Genomic DNA, 25,330 nt, shown 5'->3' with positions numbered 1-25,330 from the left:
AGGAGCAGGTACTTTGGCTAATTGCAATTTTAAGAAGAAAATAATTAAACGAATAATATACATGACTATGTATATAATATGAGCGCATATAATACGCATATACACAAAAGTCGAGTATAATTAAATTAGTTATTCAGCTTGACCTGTTTGCGACGAGTATTGCAGAATTAACATTTTTTTCAGTTTGCGTTTAAAAATATTTACATTGGGGGATTCTTTGAAATCTTGAGGCAGAGAGTTCCAGTAGGCAGGCCCAGAGAAGACAAATGAATTCTTTGCAAATAAAGTTCTTGTTAAAGGGAGATGATAATATTGTCGTTGCCTTGTTGGGTAGCAGTGTACGGATGTATTTTTACGGAACATATTAGAGAAAATGGCGGGAAGGTCGTCCTTGCTTAATTTGAACATAAATTGACTAAGTTCGAAAAGATATATGTCACTTACTTTAAGAATGTTATTTTCAAAAAATAAGATATCAGTATGTGATCTAAAGTGTGTTTGAAAAATTATTCTTAGAGCTTTTTTCTGGAGAAGTAATATTCTATTTAGTTGTGTTTGTATTGCACATCCCCAGGCAATAATTCCATAATTAATATATGGTAGAATGACGTCATTAATGACGTCATATTAATGACGTCATAGCATTAATGACGTCATATTAATGACGTCATAGCAGTCGTACGATTGGCTACGATTTGAAACTGATTTGGCCTTTACTCCAAAATAAAGGCTTGCAACCTTTCAAAATTGTGATATTAGCATTCTTTCAATTAATTTTAACCTCAAATAAAATGAAATGTTCCATTCTCATTTTAGAAAATGAGCAAAATGCGATTTGTTACAAAATCGGATCGCGAACAGTCGCAATGTGTGCGGTGGCATTTAAATAAACAGATTTTCGATACCACCAATCAAATTTCCTTTGTCGGGTGTAGGTGAGTTTTGAACAATGACAAGCCGCCATGCCTCAGCTGGATCAAAGCTACTGCTTAGAAACAGTAGCCTACATATATGGGACAAATTATACAAAGGTGAGAAATTATACATATGCAACTTGATTATATATATTATAGCAAGTTTTGGCTTGTTAGATTTTGTTCTTCTCTTTTTTATATTATACTTAATTGATACTTTAATAATTTGTTATTGTCCATTCTGCTCATAATATGATTATATGGTTAAAATATGTTTCGGTTTGTCATATTTTTCAAGCATTTTTTTGCTTACTATGGCAATCCATCTTCTGCTATTAATTTTATGCTAAATGATTTATACCTGATTTATTGTCAATATATGTTTGTTACATCTATGTTATATTATATTGTTATGTAGAAGAAAAATAAATTCAAATCAAATCAAAAACTCATAAACTTAAATATGTTGTGAAAGAAATGAATGAAAAGAACAAGAGCTATCTTCCCTTTAGAAAAAAATTGTGATGCCGAAAAAATGACTCTGCCAGGAATCGAACCGGGCCCCAGCTTTGAACGCTGGTGCCTTAACCACTAGACCACAGAGACGGGTTAGTGGCTAGGGCGACCCCGACCCGATTGACCGTCAGATAGACAGATCTTCGACACTATACCAATTATAATTTCCTTTGTCGGGTGTAGGTGGGTTTCGAACAATGACAAGCCGCCATGCCTTAGCTGGATCAAAGCTATATTGCTTTGATACAGTACACGTATAGGGGAAAGTATACAAATGTGAGAAATTATACATGTACAACAGCTTTGGCAACTCTTTTATTTTATATTTTGTGAAAGAAATTGATGAAGAGAACAATGGTATGCGTAGCTTAAATCAAGGTTCCCCAGAGCTATCTGCCCTTTTTTTGGAAAAATGGGCAATGCCGAAAAAATGTCTCTGCCAGGAATCGAACCCGGGCCCCCAGCTTTGAACGCTGGTGCCTTAACCACTAGACCACAGAGACGGGTTAGTGGCTAGGGCGACCCCGACTCGATTGACCGTCAGATAAACAGATTTTCGACGCCACAAATTAACTTTCCTTTGTCGGATGTAGGTGAGTTTTGAACAATGACAAGCCGCCATACCTCAGTTGGATCAAAGCTATTGCTTAGAAACAGAACATTTATGGGACAAATTATACAAAGGTGAGAAATTATACAGGTACAACAGCTTTGGAAACTCCATATGTTGTGAAAGAAATAAATGAAGAGATGAATGGTAGGCGTAGCTTAAATCAAGGTTCCCCAGAGCTATCTGCATCTTTGGAAAAATTGGTGATGATGAAAAATGCCTCTGCCGGTAATCTAACCTAGGCCCCCGGCTTTGAACACCAATGCCTTAACCACTAGAGACGGGTGAGTGGCAAGGGCGATTCCGATCCGATTGACCGTCAGGTCAACAGATTTTCGACACAAAAAATTAAAATCATTTTGTCGGGTGAAGGTGGGTTTTGAACAATGACAAACCGCCATGCCTAAGCTGTATTTAAGCTATTGCTTAGATACAGTACATGTGTGGGTATGTGTATGTGTACATGTATGTGTAATGAGGCGACTACTTTTAGATAGTCGGGCAGAATTAATCTTTTAATAAAAAAGTTGCGAGCGAGCAAAAATTTTGACATTTTTAATACAAAAATCCAATTTTGTGATAGATTTTGACATGATATCCGGAGAATAATATATTTCACTTTTTTCTTTTTCCATTCCTTTTTTGTGGTCTGCAGAGGCGTCGATTCTGGGGGGGGGGGGCGATCGCCCCACCAATGAAAATATTGGGGGGTAAGCATATCGTTTTGCCCCCCCCCCCCCCAATAATTCCGCATGTGCAAAAAATAAAATAAGATTGTAATGTTTCACAGAAATCAGCAAGCGAGATTGACATACACAACTCATATTTCATTTAAAATCGTGCTCAGATTGGAATAAAAAAAAATTTAGCTCACGCTTCGCGCTCGCATCATTTCTGTGGCAAAAACCCATACTTTTGATGATTAAATAGGTGAATAGAATGACACGTTTTCAGTTCTAAACCTCAAAAGAACTCCCGCTTCGATTTGCAATAATCTTTTGTTGGATATCTTGTTCTTTATGAAAAACGTCCATTAAAATGTCAATTTTTCCAGATCGAAATCTCAAAATGTTCAGCTCGCGCTTCGCGCTCGCATCTATTGTTCTGACCCGACAATTGCTCCGCCGACATCTGCTCCGCCGACAATTGCTCCGGACAGTTGCTCCGCCGACAGTTGCTCCGTCGACACTTGCTCCGCCGATATTTGCTCCGCCGACATCTGCTCCGATTATACGACAATTGCTCCGCGGATATTTGCTCCACCGACATCTGCTCCGCCGAAAATTGCTCCGCCAAAATCAATATTTGCTCCGCCGACATCTTCTCCGCCGAAAATGGCTCCGCCGTACATTGCTCCGATAATGCGACGACTATTTATTTATTTATTCGTACTTTCATGCGCATAACAATTGTAGCACAGGCTGAAGACGTCAATTTACAAATTTGTATATTATAATATATTGCAAAGTAAATTTAAACTATGCTTGCATGACATACACAGGGGCCGCGGAACGGTTTTCAAAATGGGGGGCTGTTACACCCACAAATGTAATAATCGCCCACAAATGTAATAACGCCCACAAATGTAATAACACTTTACCCACAAATGTAATAACGCCCACAAATGTAATAACACTTTACCCACAAATGTAATAATTTTGATCGCCCACAAATGTAATAATGACTTTACCCACAAATGTAATAAAGTTAACTTGAAGGGATTTTTGGCGAATCCGTTCTAAACTGAAATCCTATAGTAATACGTTCATAAAGCACAAAAGTACAAAGTCTTTTTTTTTCCAGACCCGGTTATTAAAGAAAGTATAATATAATCCAAAGTCTTTTCTTCCAGACCCGGTTGTTTCAATAATTATAATATAAGTTCAAAGTCTTTTTTCCAGATCCGGTTGCTTCGAAAATTATAATATAAGTCCAAACTAAAACAACAAAACAAAGACCTTTGGTGTAGTCTTTGCTCCAGACTCAGTTATTTCAAAATAGGAAATTGTAAGAAACAATAAAAACAAACAAACTATATCAACAAAGACCCCACAATACCATTGATGTAGAATAACGTTGTTATTGTTAACTTGGGTTTTAAGGTGCGTATCATTCAGATATGAACGTTTACGCCGATGATTAATTTTGTCGTTTTCGTGGTATGCGTTATCACAGGGTTTTAATAGTTTAGAAGATGCTGGGATTAAGTTTTAAGATTAAAGTTTCGCTTAATTTGTATTTTTCAGAGAACTGGGTGTGGAGTACAGACAACACTCTAAACCCAAGCATTTTAACTGGGCTTAATTTTGAAATTTGGTCTTATTTTTTTTTTCAATATTTCTTTATTTTTTAAATAACCGGGTCTAGACGAAAGACTAAGCATAATACTCGTGTTATTCCACAGGAATAAGAATATGACAAAGTCTTGTGTTTTTAAGACTGTTTGAATTATTTTTTAAATGACTGGGTCTGGAATAAAGACATCGCTCTAAACATGTGGTCTTAATTTGGATGATTGTTGGTTTTTAGATTCGTTGTTGGGGTTGGGTTTTATTGCTTTTTTATTCTTGAAATAACTGTGTCTGGAGGAAAGTCTACAATCGATCTTCATGTTATTCCACGGTAATTAGATTATTGGGTATTCGTTTTAGAATATTTGTAAAAACTATCTTTTTTTTCAAATAATAACCAAGTCTGGAGAAAGGATGTTTGCTTTACCCATGCATTATTACAATGTTTTGTAGGGGTCTTAGTATTATTTATAAAAAAAAACTGGATGCGGGGTAAATACACATTTTTACACCCAGTTACACCCAGTAAGGGTGTAACTTTTGAAGATTGGTCTTAGATTTGAACTGTTGAAGTTTTTTAAATTCATTTTTTTAAATAACCGGGTCTGGAGAAAAGAGTATGTTTTAAAACTCGTGTTATTCCAGAAGAATGAGAATATGATATGGTCTAAGAAAAAAAAATAAAATACCAAAAAAAAATCTTCTAACATAAGTCTTATGTTAGAAGATTTTTTTTGGGGGGGTATTTTTTTTATGATTAGGTCTGGAATAAAGACAATGCTCTAAACCTCTTTTTAAAACATGTTCTTAGGTTGAAGGATTGTTTGGTCTTAGATTTGAAATGTTCTTATTATTACTGTTAGTGTTATTTTGAAAAAAAAATAACTGGGTCTGGCTGAAAGACTATGCTATATGTCTATGTTATCCAGCATTAATAAGATTGTGGGGTCTTTATACTGTTTTTGTTGTTGTTGTATTGTTATTTATAATTTTCGAATAACAGGGTTTGGAGAAAAGACTAAGCTCGATTTTTATTTTTATTCCACTGGAATATCATTATGGTATCTTAGTTTGGACTTATATTATAATTTTTTTAATAACTGGGTCTGGAAAAAAGACTTTGGACTTATGTTGTAATTTTTTAAACAACCGGGTCTGGAAAAAAAACTTTAAATTATGTTATAATTTTTTATTTAATCGGGTCTGGAAAAAAAACTTTGCAATTTTGTGCTATATGAACGCATCACTATAGGATTTTAGTTTAGAACGGATTGTCCAAAAATCCCTTCAAATTTATTACATTTGTGGGTAAAGTCATTATTACATTTGTGGGCGATCAAAAATTATTACATTTGTGGGTAAAGTGTTATTACATTTGTGGGCGTTATTACATTTGTGGGTAAAGTGTTATTACATTTGTGGGCGTTATTACATTTGTGGGTGCAACAGGGGCTGACCATGCTAAAAACCACAATCATATGATAATTTTTACGTTTTTGTACACGGTTTTGGAAAAAAAAGTTCCGCGGTCCCTGATACATAACATAGAAAGAAATAGAATAAGAGGGATAAGCACAAAGGAGGGATAGATATTCTTAATTCTTATTCATGGGGGTGGCATTTTGTGTAAGTGTTTTTACGTGACTGGTGATTAAAATGAAGAAAAAAATACGCGTGCTCGTGTAATAATTATGACAGTACAAAAAAACTTAGATATACCCCATTCTTAGCGTCAAACTCGCTCTGGCTAAATATGCTCCGAAGTGGAGATATTTGCTCCAGGTGAAATTCAACGGTACCCCAACTTATTTGTCGAAAACCTGTACTGTAGTCATGCAAAATGTTTACTGTCGGCAAATTTTGTCCCTCACATACATGACCAAGACATTCAGTAAGTAAAAATTAATATTCACGAAAATACCAACTTGTGGAAAGCTACATGTCGTGTCACCTTCTCGACACACCCCTCCACTCTGGTTTCCATATCTTCTCGTATACACAGTGCTCTGGTCTCCACATCCACATCATGTCATATACACCGTAGGTTTTTAGATAAATATGATAATATAAATAATAGTGAGTTGCTTTTGTGTTTTATGTTGATCATGATTGTATTCTTCACTGATAGAAAAAGGATAATTAAAATGTTCAATTAGTGCATCGCACTCTCATTTCTTTTACGAGATCCCCCCCCCCCCCCGAGGTATGCTTCATGTTCACAATTTAAAAAAAATGCGTATAAATGTCCCCTTTCTATTTATACGCATTTTTTTTTAAATTTTAAACATGAAGCATACCTGGGGGGATATCTCGTAAAAGAAATGAGAGCGTGATGCGCTAATTGAATATTTTGGATATATTTACCAGAAGAGGGACAATAGCGACAATATGAATATATTTTAATAAATGAATGTATGTATGTATCTCTCTCATAACGTCTAAACAAATAATGTTGTTTTTAAAAGACATTAATATATATTACTGGTATATATATTATTGTCTTTTAAAAACAACAGTATTTTTTTAGACGTTATGAGAGAGATATATACATTATATTCATTTATCAAAATATATTTATATTGTAGCTATTGCACAGAATAGAACAAAATACAACCGAAGTCTAATTTTATAGTGACTCACCAGTAGCGTAATGAGCCAACAACAAAAATGGAGGGAGCCAGACAAGGATGACATTTATTTTCCTTTCCTTTATTCTTTTGTTTTCCATTGGTAGGGAGAAAGGGGGATCCGTGACCCCTAGGACGCCCCTCCCCATCTGTACGCCAGTGATGATCATTGAAGCAACCGCGTAGCCAGGATTTCATTTTGGAGGGGGCGGTAAATGCACGCGAAGCGTGCCAACACTTACAGAGCGCGCGAAGCGCGCTCCCTAGGGGTTGGGTGCAGGGAGGGGGAGTTTCCCCCTCCCGATAAGAAGCTTTTGGTGTTTCATAAATTAAAATGAAAAGGAGCCGTCTCTCTTGTCTCTAGTACCTATATCAGCTCCAATTCAGTTGACTATATTGTGATTTTGAACCTTGTTTTCAAAAGTGATTGTGAACGCACATAAAAGGAATACAATGGAGGAAATTAATATAATAACCCCGCGCGAAGCGCGGAAGCTGAAGCTTTTATCAATTTTTTTGCCATGTAAAGGGTCCAGAGAAAAGGGTATTCTCAATGATATATTGAATACTTCCCTTGGAAAGATCAGATTTGATTAGAAACTATTTAGCGACAGTGCACATATTTAACTCGCAAAACAGAGGAGAAGAAGTTTATATGCCGGGAGGAAGATATTCCTCCCCGCGAAGAGCAATGAAACTCTGGAATTTCAAAGAGCGGACGTTTCATCAAATGCAGATATCTCTAATACCCCATCGGCTCTAATTCAATTGATTTTCTAAGATTATTGAACTTCATTACAATGATAATAGTGCGCAAAAAGTTGAAACTTCTGTGATTTATTGAAATTATATAAAAAAGGATGCCTAATTTCTTTGACTTATCCTGAAGCGTTTCATTTTGAATTATAAAGAAACTGAAGTGTCATTCAAAATTTCAAACTGAGGGTGCAAAACAGGACAGGAAATGAATGTGCAGAGAATGACATGAAGTTTAATAGAATTTGATAAAAAATATTGTACTTTTTTTATTTAATACGACACGAATTTTATACCTTCCTCTTTTAAAATTAGGTACCTGTTTGCCCCAAAATGATGGTTGTTTAGTAATGAGCTGAAAAGCGGGAGAAGTTGACTTATGGAGGTGACGGCAGAAATTGATATAAAGATTTTACACGACCGGAGCCGACCAGACCAGAAGTTGCGCGATCAATTAAAAAAAAGATAACTCCATATACTTCGGCCTAACCTTTCTCTAATTCCATGCCCTAATGTATACAATTGAACTTTAACTGGCAAGAAACACATATAGCTGAGGTAGAAAAACAGTGTTGGGAAACAATGGAGAACTTCAGTATTGTCATTTAACCGCGCGCAGCGCGGAAGCAAAATTCATATATACATTTAGAGCAAGAGTGAGAAAAAAAAACCAAAGAATAAAAAGAAAAAAAAAAAAAAAGCTACCTTTCTTCCCTTTCCTCCCTTCCCTTTCCTTTTTCTCCTCTCTTTTTCCCTTCTTTTTTTTTTCTTTTTGGGGACTTTTTTTGGGGGGCGACCGCCCCATCCCCCCCCCCCGGCTACGCGCCTAAGCCTGAGCGGCAGGGAGAACAATTTGTTTTTTCAAGCAGAAAGCTGTGATGATGGGGGAGAATGAAATAAATAAACAAATAAAACATTAACGAATAATAAGAACAACACAATTTGTAAGATGTTCGTGCAATTTTGTTATCTGAGCACATGACGGCAGAGCAATTGACGGCGGAGCAATTGTTGCGGAGCAATTATCGTATAATCGGAGCAGTTGTCGGCGGAGCAATTATCGGCGGAGCAATTGTCGGCGGAGCAAATATCGGCGGAGCAGATGTCGGCGGAGCAAATATCGGCGGAGCAAGTGTCGACGGAGCAAATATCGGCGGAGCAAGTGTCGACGGAGCAAGTGTCGGCGGAAAAACTGTCCGGAGCAAATGTCGGCGGAGCAGTTGTCGTATTTTGCGTAGCAATTGTCGGCGGAGCAAATGTCGGCGGAGCAATTGTCATGGAACCTCTTAATCATTGGTACCAAAAATGCTTAGAATATCAAGCTTTCAGGTCAGAATATAAATATATGATATATATATATATATATATATATATATATATATATATATATATATATATATATATATATATATATATATATATATATAATAGAAATAGTCTGCTTCGGCATATGGAATAAAATAATCATAAATGGTTTGGTAAATGCCGTAGAAATAAAATCGTAGATTTTAAAAGGAGCATAGCTCTCAAAAATGAAAGTCACACTCTTCTTCAGTGCCCATGATGTGACAAAAAAGAGAATTCAAAATCCGTTTCTGAAACAGTCGTGAAAAACACGTCTGTTCATGGGCATACGGATTGTGAAACTCACCTTTCAAAGAAATCAAAGCACTGAAGATGGAGGAAGTGCACTGTAAAAGACGCATCTAAGACGCGTTGCCATGACTGCAAGATGACAATGGCGAATCTCCGGCTCCAAAACAGGAAAATCTGAAAAGGGCCTCACCGCCAACAGTCGAGGTTTAGCAGTAAAGAGTACCTGAGTAAAATAGAAATAGTCTGCTTCGGCATATGGAATAAAATAATCATAAATCGTTTGGTAAATGCCGTAGAAATAAAATCGTAGATTTTAAAAGGAGCATAGCTCTAAAAAATGAAAGGTAAAGTCACACTCTTCTTCAGTGCCCATGATGTGACAAAAAAGAGAATTCAAAATCCGTTTCTGAAACAGTCGTGAAACAGGTGGAAAAAAATATTGCCTATTGAAATTAAATTATAATTATGTGATAGATTTTTTTCATTATAATCAGCAAATAACACATTTCATTGTTTCCATTCATTAATTTCATTATACGTTGTCTCCTTTAATTTCTTTTATTTCCTCTTGGGTGTGGAACCAAGACCCCCCCCCCCCCGCGCCTGTACGTCAATGATTGAACGTAAAGCTTAATGTAGGAAGGGTCCATGCTCCCTACAGGGGGGCGTAATATAGAGCCCCTACTGCGTGGGGTCTGGGACAAAGCCCCGGTAGCTTATTTGCATAAAATTTAGCAAGCTTATAGCACAATGTTGTATGCAGTCCATCTCTTCCCGCTCTTTATTTTCAATCCTCGGCAGCCCGGTCGTGTTTTTAAGTGTTTTTTTCTTGTCCCTTTTCTTTGTTTTCCAATTTTAGCTTTTAGCTAATTCCATTCTACCTTCGTTTCCCGCTATTGTTTGCCATTTTGTCATCTTTTAATCTATACACAACAAAAAAAGTAAGTCCCCCCTAAATCAAATTGCTGTAACTTTTGAACGGAATTATTTTGAGATATGATATTCCGTAGGTGGTTTTCTACACTCATTAAGCAACTCCTGGGGAAAAATAAAATTGATCGGTTGAGTCATGCATGAGTAATTAAAGATTGAATAAAAAATGACCATTTTTGAAAGTCACAAGAGTCGTTTTTCAGATTGTGCAAATACAAAGTTGGGCAAATGTTGTCTTTAGGTGAATTGTATGGTGTTATGCTATTTTACTATCCATCATTTAGCCACTCCACACACAATTTTGATATCTTAATGTTCATGGTTGAGTGAGCACAATGTATTGCAGGGGCCGCGGGGGGGGGGGGTGCTGGGCGGGGAGCTTCAGTTCCCCCCCTCAATTTTTTCCAAAAGCATGTACAAAAATGTAAAAATGACCATACGATTATGATTTTTTGCATGGCTAGCCCCCCCCCCCCCACTTTGAAAACCCTTCCCCGGCCCCTGTATTGTGACGTATCATCATAGGGGTTTATGGTAGTATCCTCTACAACTTGTTAGATCATGTTAAAATTTGATAATGTTGGTGGCTCCCCCGATTAAAGGCCCCTCCCCCATTTTAAAATTCTGGACCCACCACTGATTTGTCCATAAATTAAACTGATCATGAGGAATTGTTAGGAAAAGAATACATTTATGCAGTATAAAGAGTATTCATTCCTAAGTTTTCGAATGTGCTCGCTCAACCATGAAAATGTTTAAAGTTCGGGAAGTGTGTGGTGATAGAAATGATGGATGATAAAAACAATAGCAATTTGAAACCGAATTTGCCCCCAATATTCACTTTATTACCCTTTAAAATGAGTCTGTGACATTGAAAATACCAATTTTCCCACTTTGATGCGTGCTCACTCATCCATAAATAAACAAATCGATTTCATTTTTGCACAGAATTCTGCCCATAGGTTGATTAACATTACTGCCAAATGACATTGCTAAAGACAGACGTGAAAAAAAGTTCCACTATATTGAATAAGGGGTTACTTATTCTTAAAGAGGTGCACCCATAATGTACATAAGTCTATGAGAGACGAAGTCAAAATTTTAACAAATATGAAATGAGGGTTTGTTTCATGGACGGTTTTTGTTACTTCTGCCAATAGTTATTTCATGAAACTTCGTACATGGCTTCAGAGTAACACTATCCAAAAGGCGCGCACACCAAAATAACCATTCGATACGACACAGAGTGGGGCCAAGGCACTAGCGTACCTACGGGGAGGGGGCACTCTGCCCCCCCCTGACGAGTCACAACCCATGCAAAAACGTATCTTTGCCCCCCCTGACGGGCTTGAAAAACCTTTTTTGCCCCCCCCCCCTGACGAGCTTTAAGACCTTCAATGCCCCCCTGACGAGCTTGAAGACCTTTTTTTTTTTTTTTTTTTTTTTTTTTTTGCTTGTCAATTTTTTTCTGGTACGAAATCCTTTATTTGTGATCGAAGACCTTTTTTTTTTTTTTTTTTTTGGCGGACGGTTTTGCCCCCCCTGTGGAAAATCCTAGGTACGCCACTGGGCCAAGGCCTTGAACTTTCTTCTCATTTGCATAATTTTCGAATATTGTGTGCTCACTGATGCATTAAACATCGGGATTTTCATAAGAATCAAATCAAATGAACTATGCAAGGTGGTTTGTGACAGATATCCATAGTAACAAATTGCATTTTTTCCAATAACGTAAAAAAGAGCTAATCGCATTCCACATGTTCATTCAAGCGTGGATATTTAATTAAACGCGTTTGAATCACTGAAGCATGTTAATTGGTCATGAACATAACGAAAAAGTTGAGAAAAGATCATTTTCAGTTCCCAAAATGAACCAATACTTGCCTATGATATTTGAAAATCGTATTTTTTGTTTTCAATAAATGTCCATTGAACCGTGAAACGCAGCGGCGGAACAGGGGTCGGTGGCCAGGGGGGGGGGGGGCAAGAGCAAAAAAAATCCCGGTCATATCATGGTATGAACAGGCGTAATAAAAAAAAAGATGTTTTATTGTTTTTCTCTCAAATTAAATTCATACAATGGCGTAATGAGGCGACTACTGTATTTTGAGAAGGCCAGGTATTGCGTATCGGGCAGAATTTATATTAAAAAAATGTTGCGAGCGAGTGAAGCGAGCGAGCAAAAATTTTGACCTTTTTCATACAAAAATCAAATTTTTGTGATAAATTTTGACATGATATCCAGAGAATAAAATATTTCACCCTTCTCTCTTTAGATTCCCTTTTTGTGGTCTATATGCCACCAGGAACAGGATTCTTTGCGACAGTAGCGTGAATAGTAAATAATGAAAAAAGGGGCACAGTATAGTTAGCACATGTGCTAAAAAGCTGCTTTATATAAATCCCGAGCGAGCGAAGCGAGCGAGAAAAAATCACCTTTTCATGAGAATCTAACTTTGAGCTATTTTTTGACATTATATTCAGAAAATAAAATCAGATCCTACACTTTTCCCTTGCTTTTCTTTCCTCCTTTTTTTGTTCTTGTTTGTACAACTTTTGGGGGCCATGGCCCAACCCTTCCATACGCAGTGCTGTGCGGTTGGGGCGGAGCCCCGGAACTTCTTGATATCAAAGCCATTTAAACCTCGCAGATTGCCGCTATTTGAATCAAATCGCTGGCATAAAATACAGAATATAGCTTATACACAACACATTTATTCAACCCAGTTGCGTACTGAAGCAAATATTTTGAGGGGGCAAAACATAGCAATGTGGGAAAAATTTGTAAAAAGTCGCCAGCGTGCAAATCGAGCCGGAAAAAGTGCCTATTGAAATTAAATTCTAATTATGTGATAGATTTTTCCATTATATTCAGCAAATAAAACATTTCATTGTTTCCATTAATTTCAGTATACGTTGTCTCCTATAATTTCTTTTATTTCGTATTAGGTGTGGAACCAAGCCCTCCCCCCCCCCCCGCCTGTATGCCAGTGATTGAACGGGGGTGTTATATGGCCATTTAAAGGTTATAAATGAAGAGCCCCTACTGCGTGGGATCTGGGGCAAAGCTCCGGTAGCTTATTTGCATAAAAATTAGCAAGGTTATAGCACAATGTTGTATGCAGTCCATCTTTCTTCCCGCTCTATAATTTCAATCATCGGCAGCCCGGCCGTGTTAACATTTTTTCTTGTCCCTTTTTCTTTTGTTCCAATTTAGCTTTTGACTAATTACATTCTACCTTCGTTTCCCGCTATTGTTTGCCATTTTGCCATCTTTTAATTTATTTCCCACCTTGCTATTGCATTACATAGGCCTATTTCGGAATGATTTGTTCTTTCTCAAATGTTCTTCTTTCGTACATTTTCCCGCTTTCCTTCCTTTTCCATTAAAAAAAATGTTTTTTCTTCGTTTTTTTCTTCACTTTTCCCTTTTCCTCCTTTCCTTTCCCCTTTCCTTCCCCTTTCCCTTTCTTTCTTCCCCCTTTTTTTTCTTTTTCCCGTTTTTCTTTTATTTTCCCGGTGAAATCCGCCAGGGGGGCAACTTGCCCCCCTGCCCCCCCCGCCTGTTACGCCACTGTTGGTGAGATATGTGTTTCTATCTCATGAGTCATATAAATATATATATATATATATATGCATATTGTGTGTGTGTTTGTGTGAGTTTGTTTGTTTTGTGTGATATCGAGCGCCTTTGGAAAGTTGATTCATGATTTTGCCCCCCAAATCTTAAAAAAAGAATCGACGCCCCTGTGTATATATATATATATATACATATAGTAAAAAAAACTTGTACCTCTATTAAGATACAAAAGTATTGGCCTCATCGCAATAAAAGGATTAATACACGAGATTTTGAAATCGCACATAACATGCATAATTTGTGTTACTTTTTGCTTGTTTCTTTCTTTAATAAGTTTTTCGATCTCTCTCTATATATGTTTTAGAATTATTATATGTTTAAATTGATGTATATTTCTGTTATAATGAGATATGTTTAAGTGGACTTCAGGGAATGGTCGTACGCAGCAAGGGGGAAGGGGGGGGGGGCACTTTCGCGATCTGCTGTTGTGAAAAACATTTTTTTTCCCTTAACATTTCATGAAAACTATGAAAAATTTGCAAATGTGAGATGTGCACCAAATTTTCGAGTCTTGCCCCCCCCCCCGGAAATATTATCTGCGTGTGGTCATGCAAAATGGCATGATTGGAAATCCTACATTTTAAAAAGAGCATTTGACAGGGTCAGACTTTACCCCTTTTTCAACATTTTCTTTTATGGCGCCGGCGAAGTGCAAAAATATGTGCGCCGCTCGGCAGTGCGCCCCCCCCCCCTTTCGCCAAAAGCTGGATCCGCCTATGATATGCCTATATCGGAATGATTAGTTCTTTCTGAAATGTTCTTCTTTCGTTCTTTTTTCCCGCTTTCCTTCCTTTTCCATTTAAAAACTATATATTTTTTTTTCGTTTTCTTTTCATTTTCCCTTTCCTCCTTTCCTTTTCCCTTTCCCTTCCCCTTTCCCTTTCTTTCTCCCTCCCTTTTCTCCTTTTCCCGTTTTTTTTCCCGGTGAAATTCGCCAGGGGGGGGGGGGCAAGGTGCCCCCCCCCCCGCCTGTTACGCCACTGAACTGGCTATCTGCCCTTTGGAAAAATTGGTGATCCCGAAAAATGTGCCTCTACTGGAATCGAACCCATGTCCCCAGCTTTGAACGCCGCAGCGCGCCGGTGCCTTAACCACTATGAAACTATATTGCAACCAGATTTTGCAGGTTGGGTCTTGTTTAAGAACGTTATCTAGATGTCATAAAAACATTAAAGATGGTTTTCCTCGACATAATTTCCAACATTTTTTTATCCATCAAAATGTCCTTATAATATTGTCAAAACATTTCATCATGACCTTTCTAGAACGTTTGATATCATTTTAATCATATTGTAATAATATTTTTCAAAACATTTTGTTTTCATCATGTAATCAATATTTTCAAAGTGAAATAAAGATTATCTTGAAAATGTCAATATGATGTTATGAAAACATTAAAACAATAAACATCCCAATAAATTCTATTAACATTTTTGAAAACGCTAAACAAATGTTAAAATAAAAGGCTTAATTGGAAAATAAATATATATATTTTGTGGTAACTTTTATAGAACGTTTCATGTTGACGTCATTACATTTTGATAACATTGAAAGCAAATTTTTAAAATTGAAAATGTGTTATTAAGATTATTCTTTGATTTCTGAAAAAAAATCATGAAAATGTGAAAAATGGTTTTGTTTAACATGAACTCTTATCTACATGTATATAGGGTTTTGAAAAACATTAAAAAAAAAATAATAAAATGGTGTTCAACATGATATCTTTTAAATACTTTCTCGTGACCTTTCTAGAACGTTTAACGTTATTCATGTAATACTCCGATAACATTTTTAAAATATTTTGTTTGTGAAAAATCATTATTATGATATTATCAAAACTTTTAAAGAAGGTGTTTAGAAATAATTTTTTTTTAACGTTTTAGGAAAACAATTTTTCCAATATTATTTAGCATAAATATTTTGAGAACATATTTTCACAACTTATACAACCTTAAATGCTATTATTATTACGTTTTAGCAATGTTTTAACGTGGGATTTTTTTTTATATCTAATGTACTTATCGTAATGTTAGTGAATTATTTTGTTTCTGAAAACATCAAAATAAGGATGTTTGTTTTATATTTCATTAACACTTAGGGAAAATATTACAAAACTATTTTTTTTTTCAAAAATGTTTAGTTATTTTTTCAATGACATATTTTCATAATTTTTCGAGAACGTTTGATGTTATTTTCACACCCAATGCATAGCAATGCATAACATTATAAAGTTGTTAGTAAATGGTTGTTTCTAGAAAAATGTTTAAATGATATTTAAAAAAAGTCAAAATATGTATGTTTCTGATACATTTTTTTATAACATTTTAAAAACATAATTTCAAAAAAAAATGTTTGTTAAAATATTTGAGAAACATATTATCATGTAATTTAGGGAATGTTTTATGCTATTGTCATAGTATTCTAACAACATATTTGTAATGTTTGTTACATAATGTATAACATTATAAGAACGATGTTATTATAACAACATTTAAAAATATTTTTAGATCCCGTGTATAACTTTATAAAGATGATAGTAAAGTTAACAAAAGTTAAAATTGTATTTTAAAAACACTAAAAAAAAAGGATGTTTCAAATATACTTTGAAATATTTTTGGCAATTATTATTATTTTAATGTTTTGTTGAACTATTATAAAAACACATATCAATACGTTTCTACAAAGGTTGATGTCATTGTCTTAATACTCTAACAATACTTTTAAAATGTGAATTTTTCACCAAAAATGTTAGTAAAATATTATTAAGTTTCTGAAAAAATATGAAAACCATATTTAAAAAACATTGGGAAATAAGTCTAAAATATATTTCAGAAACGTTTTAGAAAAATATTAGGAAAACATTTTTCAAAAACGCTTATTTAAAATATTATATTAACATAGTTTCATAACCTTTCAAGAACGTTTGATGTTAATGTCAAACTATTTTAACAGCGTTTTTGGAATTACATTTTCACATCCACTGTAAAACATTATGAAGATGTTAGTAAAATGCTATTTTGTTTCTCAAAAATGTTAAAATGATATCACGAAAACGTCAAAATTATTATGTTTCTAATACATATTTTGATCATTTTTTAGAGAATATCAAACAAACATTTTGTCAAAAATGTTTTGTTGAAATATTTCGAAAACATATTTTCATGACTTTTTAGATTTTATTGCCATAGCATCATAAGAACGTTTTAAAAATGTTATTTAACATTATATAAAAATATTCTTAAGAATGTTTCTTTCATGTCATTTTAACGTCAAGATTTGACATTTTGATAAGATGTTCTGATTTTTTTTAATAAAAAATGTCTTTTAAATGTTTTCTTGTCAGGCCATCTCTCTTGTATCCTTCGTCCGTTAAGGTCGGAGATCGCTAGTAACAGTAGAAGAACGTAGACACTTCCTAAGGGTTGTTAGAGCTGGGAAAGTAATTGCTGAGGAGGTTTTGGCGGGTTGTGTGAAAATATTAATTAGGGCCTATATGCTGGATAACGTTTATTCAATGATGAACATAAAGGGAATAATGTTTCATTAATGTTATGCAAATGTTCTAATGTTTTTAAAGCATTTCTAAGATCTTTAAAAAATGTTATTACGTTATGTGTTAGCTGGGCCTGGGCATGCACTATTCCAAAGAACATACTTTTTATCAGAAACTGGTGAAAGTTGTCTACCTTCACATAGAGAGAGATATATACAAATTAGTAAGATATCTCTATGCTTTAACATGACTCTGTATCACTCTGCATGCAGCCTCAACCCAAGATGAACACTTATTATGAGAAAAATATCGGGATAACGATTTAGAATAATTTGTTTTTAAAATGAATTCGTAAATAAGTTGCAGTTCTTACTATATACCGGTACTTACTTGAAGAAAAAAAAAATATGCGAAAAACGGGTCATTTGAACTAAGAACCATCACAAAAATGTATATGATGTGCAAAAAAAAAGAAGGTGAAAATTTCTTTTATAATCATGCATATTCATATTTTATAAGGAAACAATGGCTAGTTGGTTCATAGTATCAGGGAAGTGTTCCCTGATAGTATTTCACCCACCGGTAATACGACGTGATCGTCGAGCGCGAGCACTCGCACCATGCCATCGACTACTAGCTAGCGATAGCACTTGTCTAGTCTTTAGTAGTAATGATGGCGTCACTATTCCAAAGATCATGTCGATTCCTACGTTTTTATCAGAAACAGGTGAAAGTTCCTGCTCAGCAATTAGCTTCGAAGCAAATTAGAAGTATATATTATTCGGTAAGCAAAATATGATTACATACTGAAAGTGCTTCCTAACGCCTTACTTGAATTTGAAGTACAATTTATCGTTAAAATTAAAAAAGCAGTTATCCAGTCAGTCTTAAGTTAAGTCAGGCCCCATCTATTCATATTTATGTCAGTGCATTGGCCTTTTTGACGGTCATGACGGTAATGCAACAGTCAGTATGCCAGTGAGTCGAGTCCAGACTTTGCGTGTGTCCATACCTCGCGGCAACGTTCTCGCCAATGTAGAAAACATGCATCGCATGCGACACACGTAAATTCCACAAGCTCTTCATGTGCCACGCGCAAAACGCCAGCGACACAGGCAAAAAAATCATAAAAAGTGGGGAAAAAGTATAGAAAATAATTGTTGCATCATTCATCATCAAAAGTAGGGATGTCAACCTGAAAATTAGGCCTTATCCTGAAATAAGTCACCTCTCTTCTTGTGGTTGTCGGTGTGTGTGTGTGCGCTCGTTGTGTACAAAGTCAATGGGAGAGCTGAAAAGTCACTGCTGCTGACGAAATAAACGGCAGTAAATGGAGTAGGCCCTAATGACTTAAAGTTAAACCAGGATAATGCCGTATAAAATTCAAATGATCTAATTCAGATGTTCAAGATGGCCAGTGAAAAGGCCTTTGAAGATGATTTAAAATGACACCAAGATGGTCCAAATCTGACCAGTTGCTGCCAAGATTATACAGCTGATTCAAATTTCCAGAAAAGGGTGATTTTCTGGAATTTTCTTAGCTTTCCTATTTTTTTTTTGTCTTTCCATTTATTTGTCCTTTTCAATCTTCTTCAAAAATTCTTTACTTTTTGATTCCTTCCCTCTTTCTTTCTCTATCTTCCTCTATTATTTTTTTTCTTTCTTTCCTTCCTTCATTTTATCTTTTCATTATGTTTTATTTAAATATTTAGGTTATATGTAGAATTATATTATGATTGAAAGATATTTTTAAATGAATACAATACAATTAGGAAAAAAAAAAACCTCACTTTCCTTCTTTTTTTGTTTTTCTTTCCATTTATTTGTCCTTTTTTTCAATTTTCTCAAAAATTATTTACTTTTTGTATCCTTTCTTTCTCTCCCTCTCTTATTTTTCTGTGTTCTTTCCTTCATTTTGTTTTCTTTTTATTTTGCTGTATTAGATATATGTTATATATAGAATAATATAATGGTTGAAAGATATGAAATAAATACAATGTAATTAAGTGCATCACTTATTATTTCAGAGATGTATTCATCATAGGAGCCACTGGATGGGGATTATCTTTCTTTTTTCTTTTGTATAAGTATCCTTCCTTGAGATGTTTTAATGAGTGTTAACTCTTTAAGTTCATGTTTGGTCATATGAATTACTGTTATTGAATCTATGTAAAATTTTTATTTGTCAACCATTTGTATTCTGCTAAATTCAATCTGGCCTTGGAATAATTTTTTTACTGAATTAAAATATCCTCTTCTTATTGTTCTTTTTCCTCTTTCTTTCTTTCTTTCTTTCTTTTTCTTTCCTTCTTTCCTTCCTTTTAATCATTTACTAGTATTTCTGTTTTCTTTTCAGTAATTCCACCATTTTATTGTGTGCCGCAACCCCCCCCCCCCATAAAAAAATATGATTATGATATAATATGATAAGAAGAATTAATTAAAGAGTATATTCACATTGAAATTAGGTCATGATGGACAAGATGAAAATCAACTCTGAAAAAAAATAAATGTGATAACATGGTTCATGATAAGTGATACTGGCCTAGTAATGATAATAATAATAATGGCCAATTGTATGTAAAACAGTGAAACTTGTTGTGAAGCTGTTTAACTTTGTTTTGACTGATTTGTTTATGAGCAAGTGATCTACATGTATAATTTCTTGAAAGCATTTTTATTCAATTAAAAATTTATTTGCCCAGGCATGTAGGCCTACTCCAGAACCTATATGAATCAAAATTTTATACCTTCATATGACGCCGGGACACTCCCAAGAACCAGCGTGACTCAACTAACATTAACAAAAAAATTATAACGATTTTATACATTACACTATAATTATATTTCCACCTAAAAAAAACTTATCACCGATAAATTGATATTACTAGTTTATACATGGCGGACGCTCCAAAACCTTTTTTTTGACCGAGTATGCTTCTGATATAATGAGGTGGAAATATAATTATATCAGATTTATGATTGTCATTATACCAATTTTTATACGCCCGTCCTAGACAGGACGTATTATGGTATCACACTCGGTGTCCGTCCGTCTGTTAACTTTTCCTTGTAAACATGTTAACTTTAGTTTGACTTAACCTAGGCTCACATAATTTGGGGTGTATGATACTAGCATGGTCCCAGGAAGCCTATTGATTTTGAGGTCAAAAGGTCAAGGTCACAGTGACATGTTTTCATCTTACCTTTCTGCAGTTCTTGTAAACATAACTTCAGTTTAACTTAACCTAGACTCATATAATTTGGTGTGTATGATACTAGAATGGATCCCAGGAAGCCTTTTGATTTTAAGGTCAAAAGGTCAAGATCACAGTGACACATTTTCATCTTACCCTTCTGAAGTCTCAAGTGTTAACACGATAACTTTAGTTGAACTTAACCTAGGCTCATATAATTTGGTGTGTATGATACCAGCATAGATCCCAGCAATTCTATTGATTTCGAGGTCAGAAAGTCAAAGGTGAAGTCACCACCTTCCACTTTTCTTGCTTGATCAATAACTCCATTTTCTGCTTTACAAGGCAGGCGTATTATGTGCTGGCCATAGCGACACTCTTTTTCAGAGATAAAATACAGATTGTCCAAGTTATTTTCTGAAGGAATATCAAAAATATTTTTAAATTCTTGATTTTTATTGATGACCAACTGCTTACAGGGGACGGCTGCACACAGGATCACATACTTGAATTGTTCGCAAATGTCATAGCAAGTCAATATGCGCACCACTTTTCTGAATTTTTGGCTCACGTCGAATTCTCATTCAGACATTGCTTCACTTGGCATGCTTTGGCTTCTTCCTTTTCTATTATGCACAGTCTTTGTAGAGTATTGTACGTATCAAAACTATATATCAAAGGTCTTTAGTCCATATCAAAACTATGGCGAATCCATAGTTTTGATGAATGGCGATAAAACTATGGCGAATCCATAGTTTTGATGTGGACTGAAGTTAGCAACCAAAAGATCTGCCTGCGCCAGCTCACCCATTTGCTAGCGACATATTCACATGATTTTGTCTCTAACTTCAGTCCATTATGGTGAAGCCAAGCGAAATGATGACCGAGAAATTGAACGAGAACGAAGCAGAAACACAGCCATTCCCGAATGTAATATTCAGAAAAGTGGTAGGCACGTTGACCTTGAAATTTGATTGAGAGGCTTACAATGAATTGGTGGGTAAATTTGCTTGAAGTCATTGGATGGAAAACTGCATTAGCACCGTCATTTTCAACATAACATAGCGATTTCAACAAGTTTCCTCCATACTTTGCTTCATGCCCTTTTCATATCATGTACACAGGCCACAAGATTGCAAGAGTTTGCTGTTGATGACGACAAGCCCCAGTTCCCTGGCTCCAAGTCTGTATTCTCAGAAAAGCTTGAATTCCTGAAGCCAGACGAATATGATGGGATTCCTGTCTATCGTGTAATGAACCGAGATGGAGAGGTCATTGACCCTGAGCAAGACCCTGGTTTGGATAAGGAAACAGTTACCAAGATGTATAAAACAATGACTACCCTCAACACCATGGATAAAATTCTTTATGAATCACAAAGACAGGTACAATAAAGAAATTCTGTATAGTATTTATCTTTGCATTGTCTATGACATACTCAGCTCTGAAAGACAACATCTGAACGCCAGGGGGGTGTTTCATGAAAGTTGTCAGTGCTGACTAAATTGTCAGAGCTGACAATTTCAGTGAAATCCTTGGTTTTGATCTGCTGAAAGGCACTAACCTCTGACTGTTACCATGGTAACTGTCGGAGAAAGACAAGTTGTCAGTGCTGACAACTTCATGAAACGGTCCCCAGCTCTGCCAGTTCAAGTGGGCGATTCCACACTAGAACTTCAAAATTATCATAAATTTCAACATGCTTTCAATAAGTCATAAGTAGTGTAATATTTTACTATGATACCTAAATTTTATGAAAAATTATGAGTTTTAACCAAAAGTGAAGTCAGATATAGTTTTTTTTGGGGGGAACAATGGAATTTCAAATTTTCAATAATTTTGCTAATTAAATAGTCAAGTACAAACACTGCCTGAAACAATTATTGGCAAAGCACGAGAAGATTGAAAATATTGCAGGTCAATGGAATAATGTATCATTGATGGTTCCAAATAATATCTACAACATTTTCATGATCCATAATAGGGGCAGCCCTGATTTTTCCGAACCTATTTTTGGCAATGTCCCGTACGACACATGAAAATGCAAAAGTTTTTCCTACAATTTTATTTTTGATGATGCAATTTCACAATATCAGTTTCTCTTTCTTTGACCCATGGGTGATCAATTTATCCCATAAGGATCTAATTACTGCCCTTCATTTTTCAATAATTGTCCTATTAAAAGTTGTCCCGTACGACACACAATATATAATGCATTTAATTGCAGGATTTGGATTCAGAAACTATAAATAGTAGGCCTATTTTAATTTAAGTAATTGATTTGACATAAAGTGAACTGAAAAAGCACTTTTTTATCTCCATAGAACATGAAATAGGTGATGCTAACCATTTTAATTGATTTCATGTAGGCGTATTCTTTTTTGAATCCCTTCAGCTAAACTGGTGATTTTCACTAGTCAGAGCAGGTTAATTTCTTTGTCATTGAGCATGAAAAGAAAACCTTTATAATTGATTCACCCTAGCCTGGAAGATGACTTCTTCTTGCATGCTGATGTGGAATTATTATAAGATGTAAAAAAAAATTACATATCAATCATCTATTTGGACTTCCCTTGATGATCATTAATTTTTTTATATACAGTATTGAAACTCCTTACTTTTTTCAAGTTGTAAAAAAAAAAAATCTGGAAAATAAGACAAACCATATGGTTTCATGAAATGCAGATAGGTTTGAAAAAGTAGAACCGCATTTCTTTAGAAAAAAATATTTTGTGGAATTACAAGTGACAGTTGTGACATATATCATGTATATATACATTTTATATGAAAAATAATTACATTTTAGCCCCATAATTTACACAAACAGTTTCATTCATTCATTGTTTAAATAGTGTATTGGAAATCATCAATTAATTCACTAAAATATAACTTCACACAAAACCTCAAGTTTTTCAGCTCGTAAACATGCTGTGAATGAACCCGCGTACATTTCCCATCATGAAAAAAAATGATAACATTTTGCTCCCGATTGTATATATTGAGGTTACTTAATTATATTGTCCTGAATGACTACTTAATAAAAGACTTTTCATTAAAAAGGAAAGAATTTAGGGGCAATGCTCCCCTTCTGATAGACAAAAAGTTCATTGTTTTATTCAGGCTGCCCAGTACAACACGCAAGTGCCTGTACAACACACAAGTTTCCCGTACGACACACAAGTGTCCCGTACGACACAGAAGTGTCCTGTACGACACACAAGTGTCCCGTACGACACATTATTTTGTTTATGATATATTAACAGAAATATTCAGCCAATAGCAGTTTCTAACATAATGAATGTCTTTAGTTTGATAGGATTATCATTATCATCAGCCAAATAAAGTGATTGAAGAAGTCACAGAGACATAAAGTAAGAAAGTTTGGCTTCAACTTAGAGATGTCCCGTACGACACATTTTTGGGTGTCCCGTACGCCACAATGTTCTTGAAAATTGTAATTTGCTTTATTTATTCATGAATGTTTATTTTGCTTTCTTTCATAGATGTGTTTGTTCTTGGATAATTGAATATCAATTTGAGTTCAGTTTCTATGAAAATTATCAGTCCAACTCACAGACTTTAGAGTACAAACTTGAGGTTTCTAAAAAAAGCCACTTTTTCTGCGTCCGTACGACACATTACTATTTTAAATCTGTATTATACAGGATGTGAATTCAAGTCATGTTAAGTCTTGGTTTTTCTAACACTCTGGTAGTACTTGATGATCACCTTTAGTTACTGGAATTTATTATTTTTTTTCTTGTAAAAAAACTGTCAAATGTTCTCTAAATGTCCCGTACGACACGTATGGAATCACCCAAGTGTGTTTTTAATGCGCAAGTTGCGCAAGCTACACAATATATTTTTTATCAATCATATTGTGGAACACCTGTTGGTGTTACTATATCATTCAAATACCAGTTCCAACATGTATGTCATTCAAATACCAGTTCCTATGCTATTCAAATACCAGTTCCTATGCCATACAAATACCAGTTCCTATGCCATTCAAATACCAGTTCCTATGCCATTCAAATACCAGTTCCTATGTCATTCAAATACCAGTTCCTATGCCATTCAAATACCAGTTCCTATGCCATTCAAATACCAGTTCCTATGCCATTCAAATACCAGTTCCTATGCCATTTAAATACCAGTTCCTATGCCATTCAAATACCAGTTCCTATGCCATTCAAATACCAGTTCCTATGCCATTCAAATACCAGTTCCTATGCCATTCAAATACCAGTTCCTATGCCATTCAAATACCAGTTCCTATGTCATTCAAACACCAGTTCCTATGCCATTCAAATACCAGTTCCTATGCCATTCAAATACCAGTTCATATGTCATTCAAATACCAGTTCCTATGCCATTCAAATACAAGTTCCTGTCATTCAATTACCAGTTCCTATGTCATTCAAATACCTTACATTGTCAGAAAACCAAACCAAGGTAAAATGGATACATGTAAATTATAAGCTTTGAAGATTTTTTTTTCTTCATTCTTCATTTATTCTTCATTTATTCTTCATTTAGGCTCTATTTACTGGTCAAATTGATGTAAACATAGGAATGTAAAACATCTTTAAAAAAATTCGAGATTGAATATTTGTTCAGGAGTTAATTTTCCTTTTTTCCCCTTTACAAAATAAAACTTGATTATATCTATTTTTATTGATTTTCATGAACTTGGTAGAAAATTGGTAAAATGAGGAATTTACCTTTAGGAATGATTTATTGTTGGTGATTAATAT

General features: G+C 34.9%; 1 protein-coding gene across 1 annotated transcript in view; it reads left to right on the top strand.

The window, feature by feature from the left end:
* The first annotated feature begins 17,943 nt into the window (after positions 1 to 17,943).
* The window catches only part of LOC129264228 (2-oxoisovalerate dehydrogenase subunit alpha, mitochondrial-like), a 30,223-nt gene continuing 22,836 nt past the window's right edge, over positions 17,944 to 25,330 (top strand). Inside the window, exons 1-2 of the mRNA XM_064102672.1 lie at positions 17,944 to 18,160; positions 21,698 to 21,958. Of these exons, the coding sequence (XP_063958742.1) occupies positions 18,047 to 18,160; positions 21,698 to 21,958 (375 nt within the window). The 5' untranslated portion in view covers positions 17,944 to 18,046. The remainder of the gene's footprint in view (positions 18,161 to 21,697; positions 21,959 to 25,330) is intronic.

Source organism: Lytechinus pictus, chromosome 7 (genome assembly GCF_037042905.1).
Source record: "Lytechinus pictus isolate F3 Inbred chromosome 7, Lp3.0, whole genome shotgun sequence".
NCBI classification, from domain to species: domain Eukaryota; kingdom Metazoa; phylum Echinodermata; class Echinoidea; order Temnopleuroida; family Toxopneustidae; genus Lytechinus; species Lytechinus pictus.
Note: the sequence above shows the minus strand (reverse complement) of the source record. Positions and strands in the feature narration are given on the sequence as shown.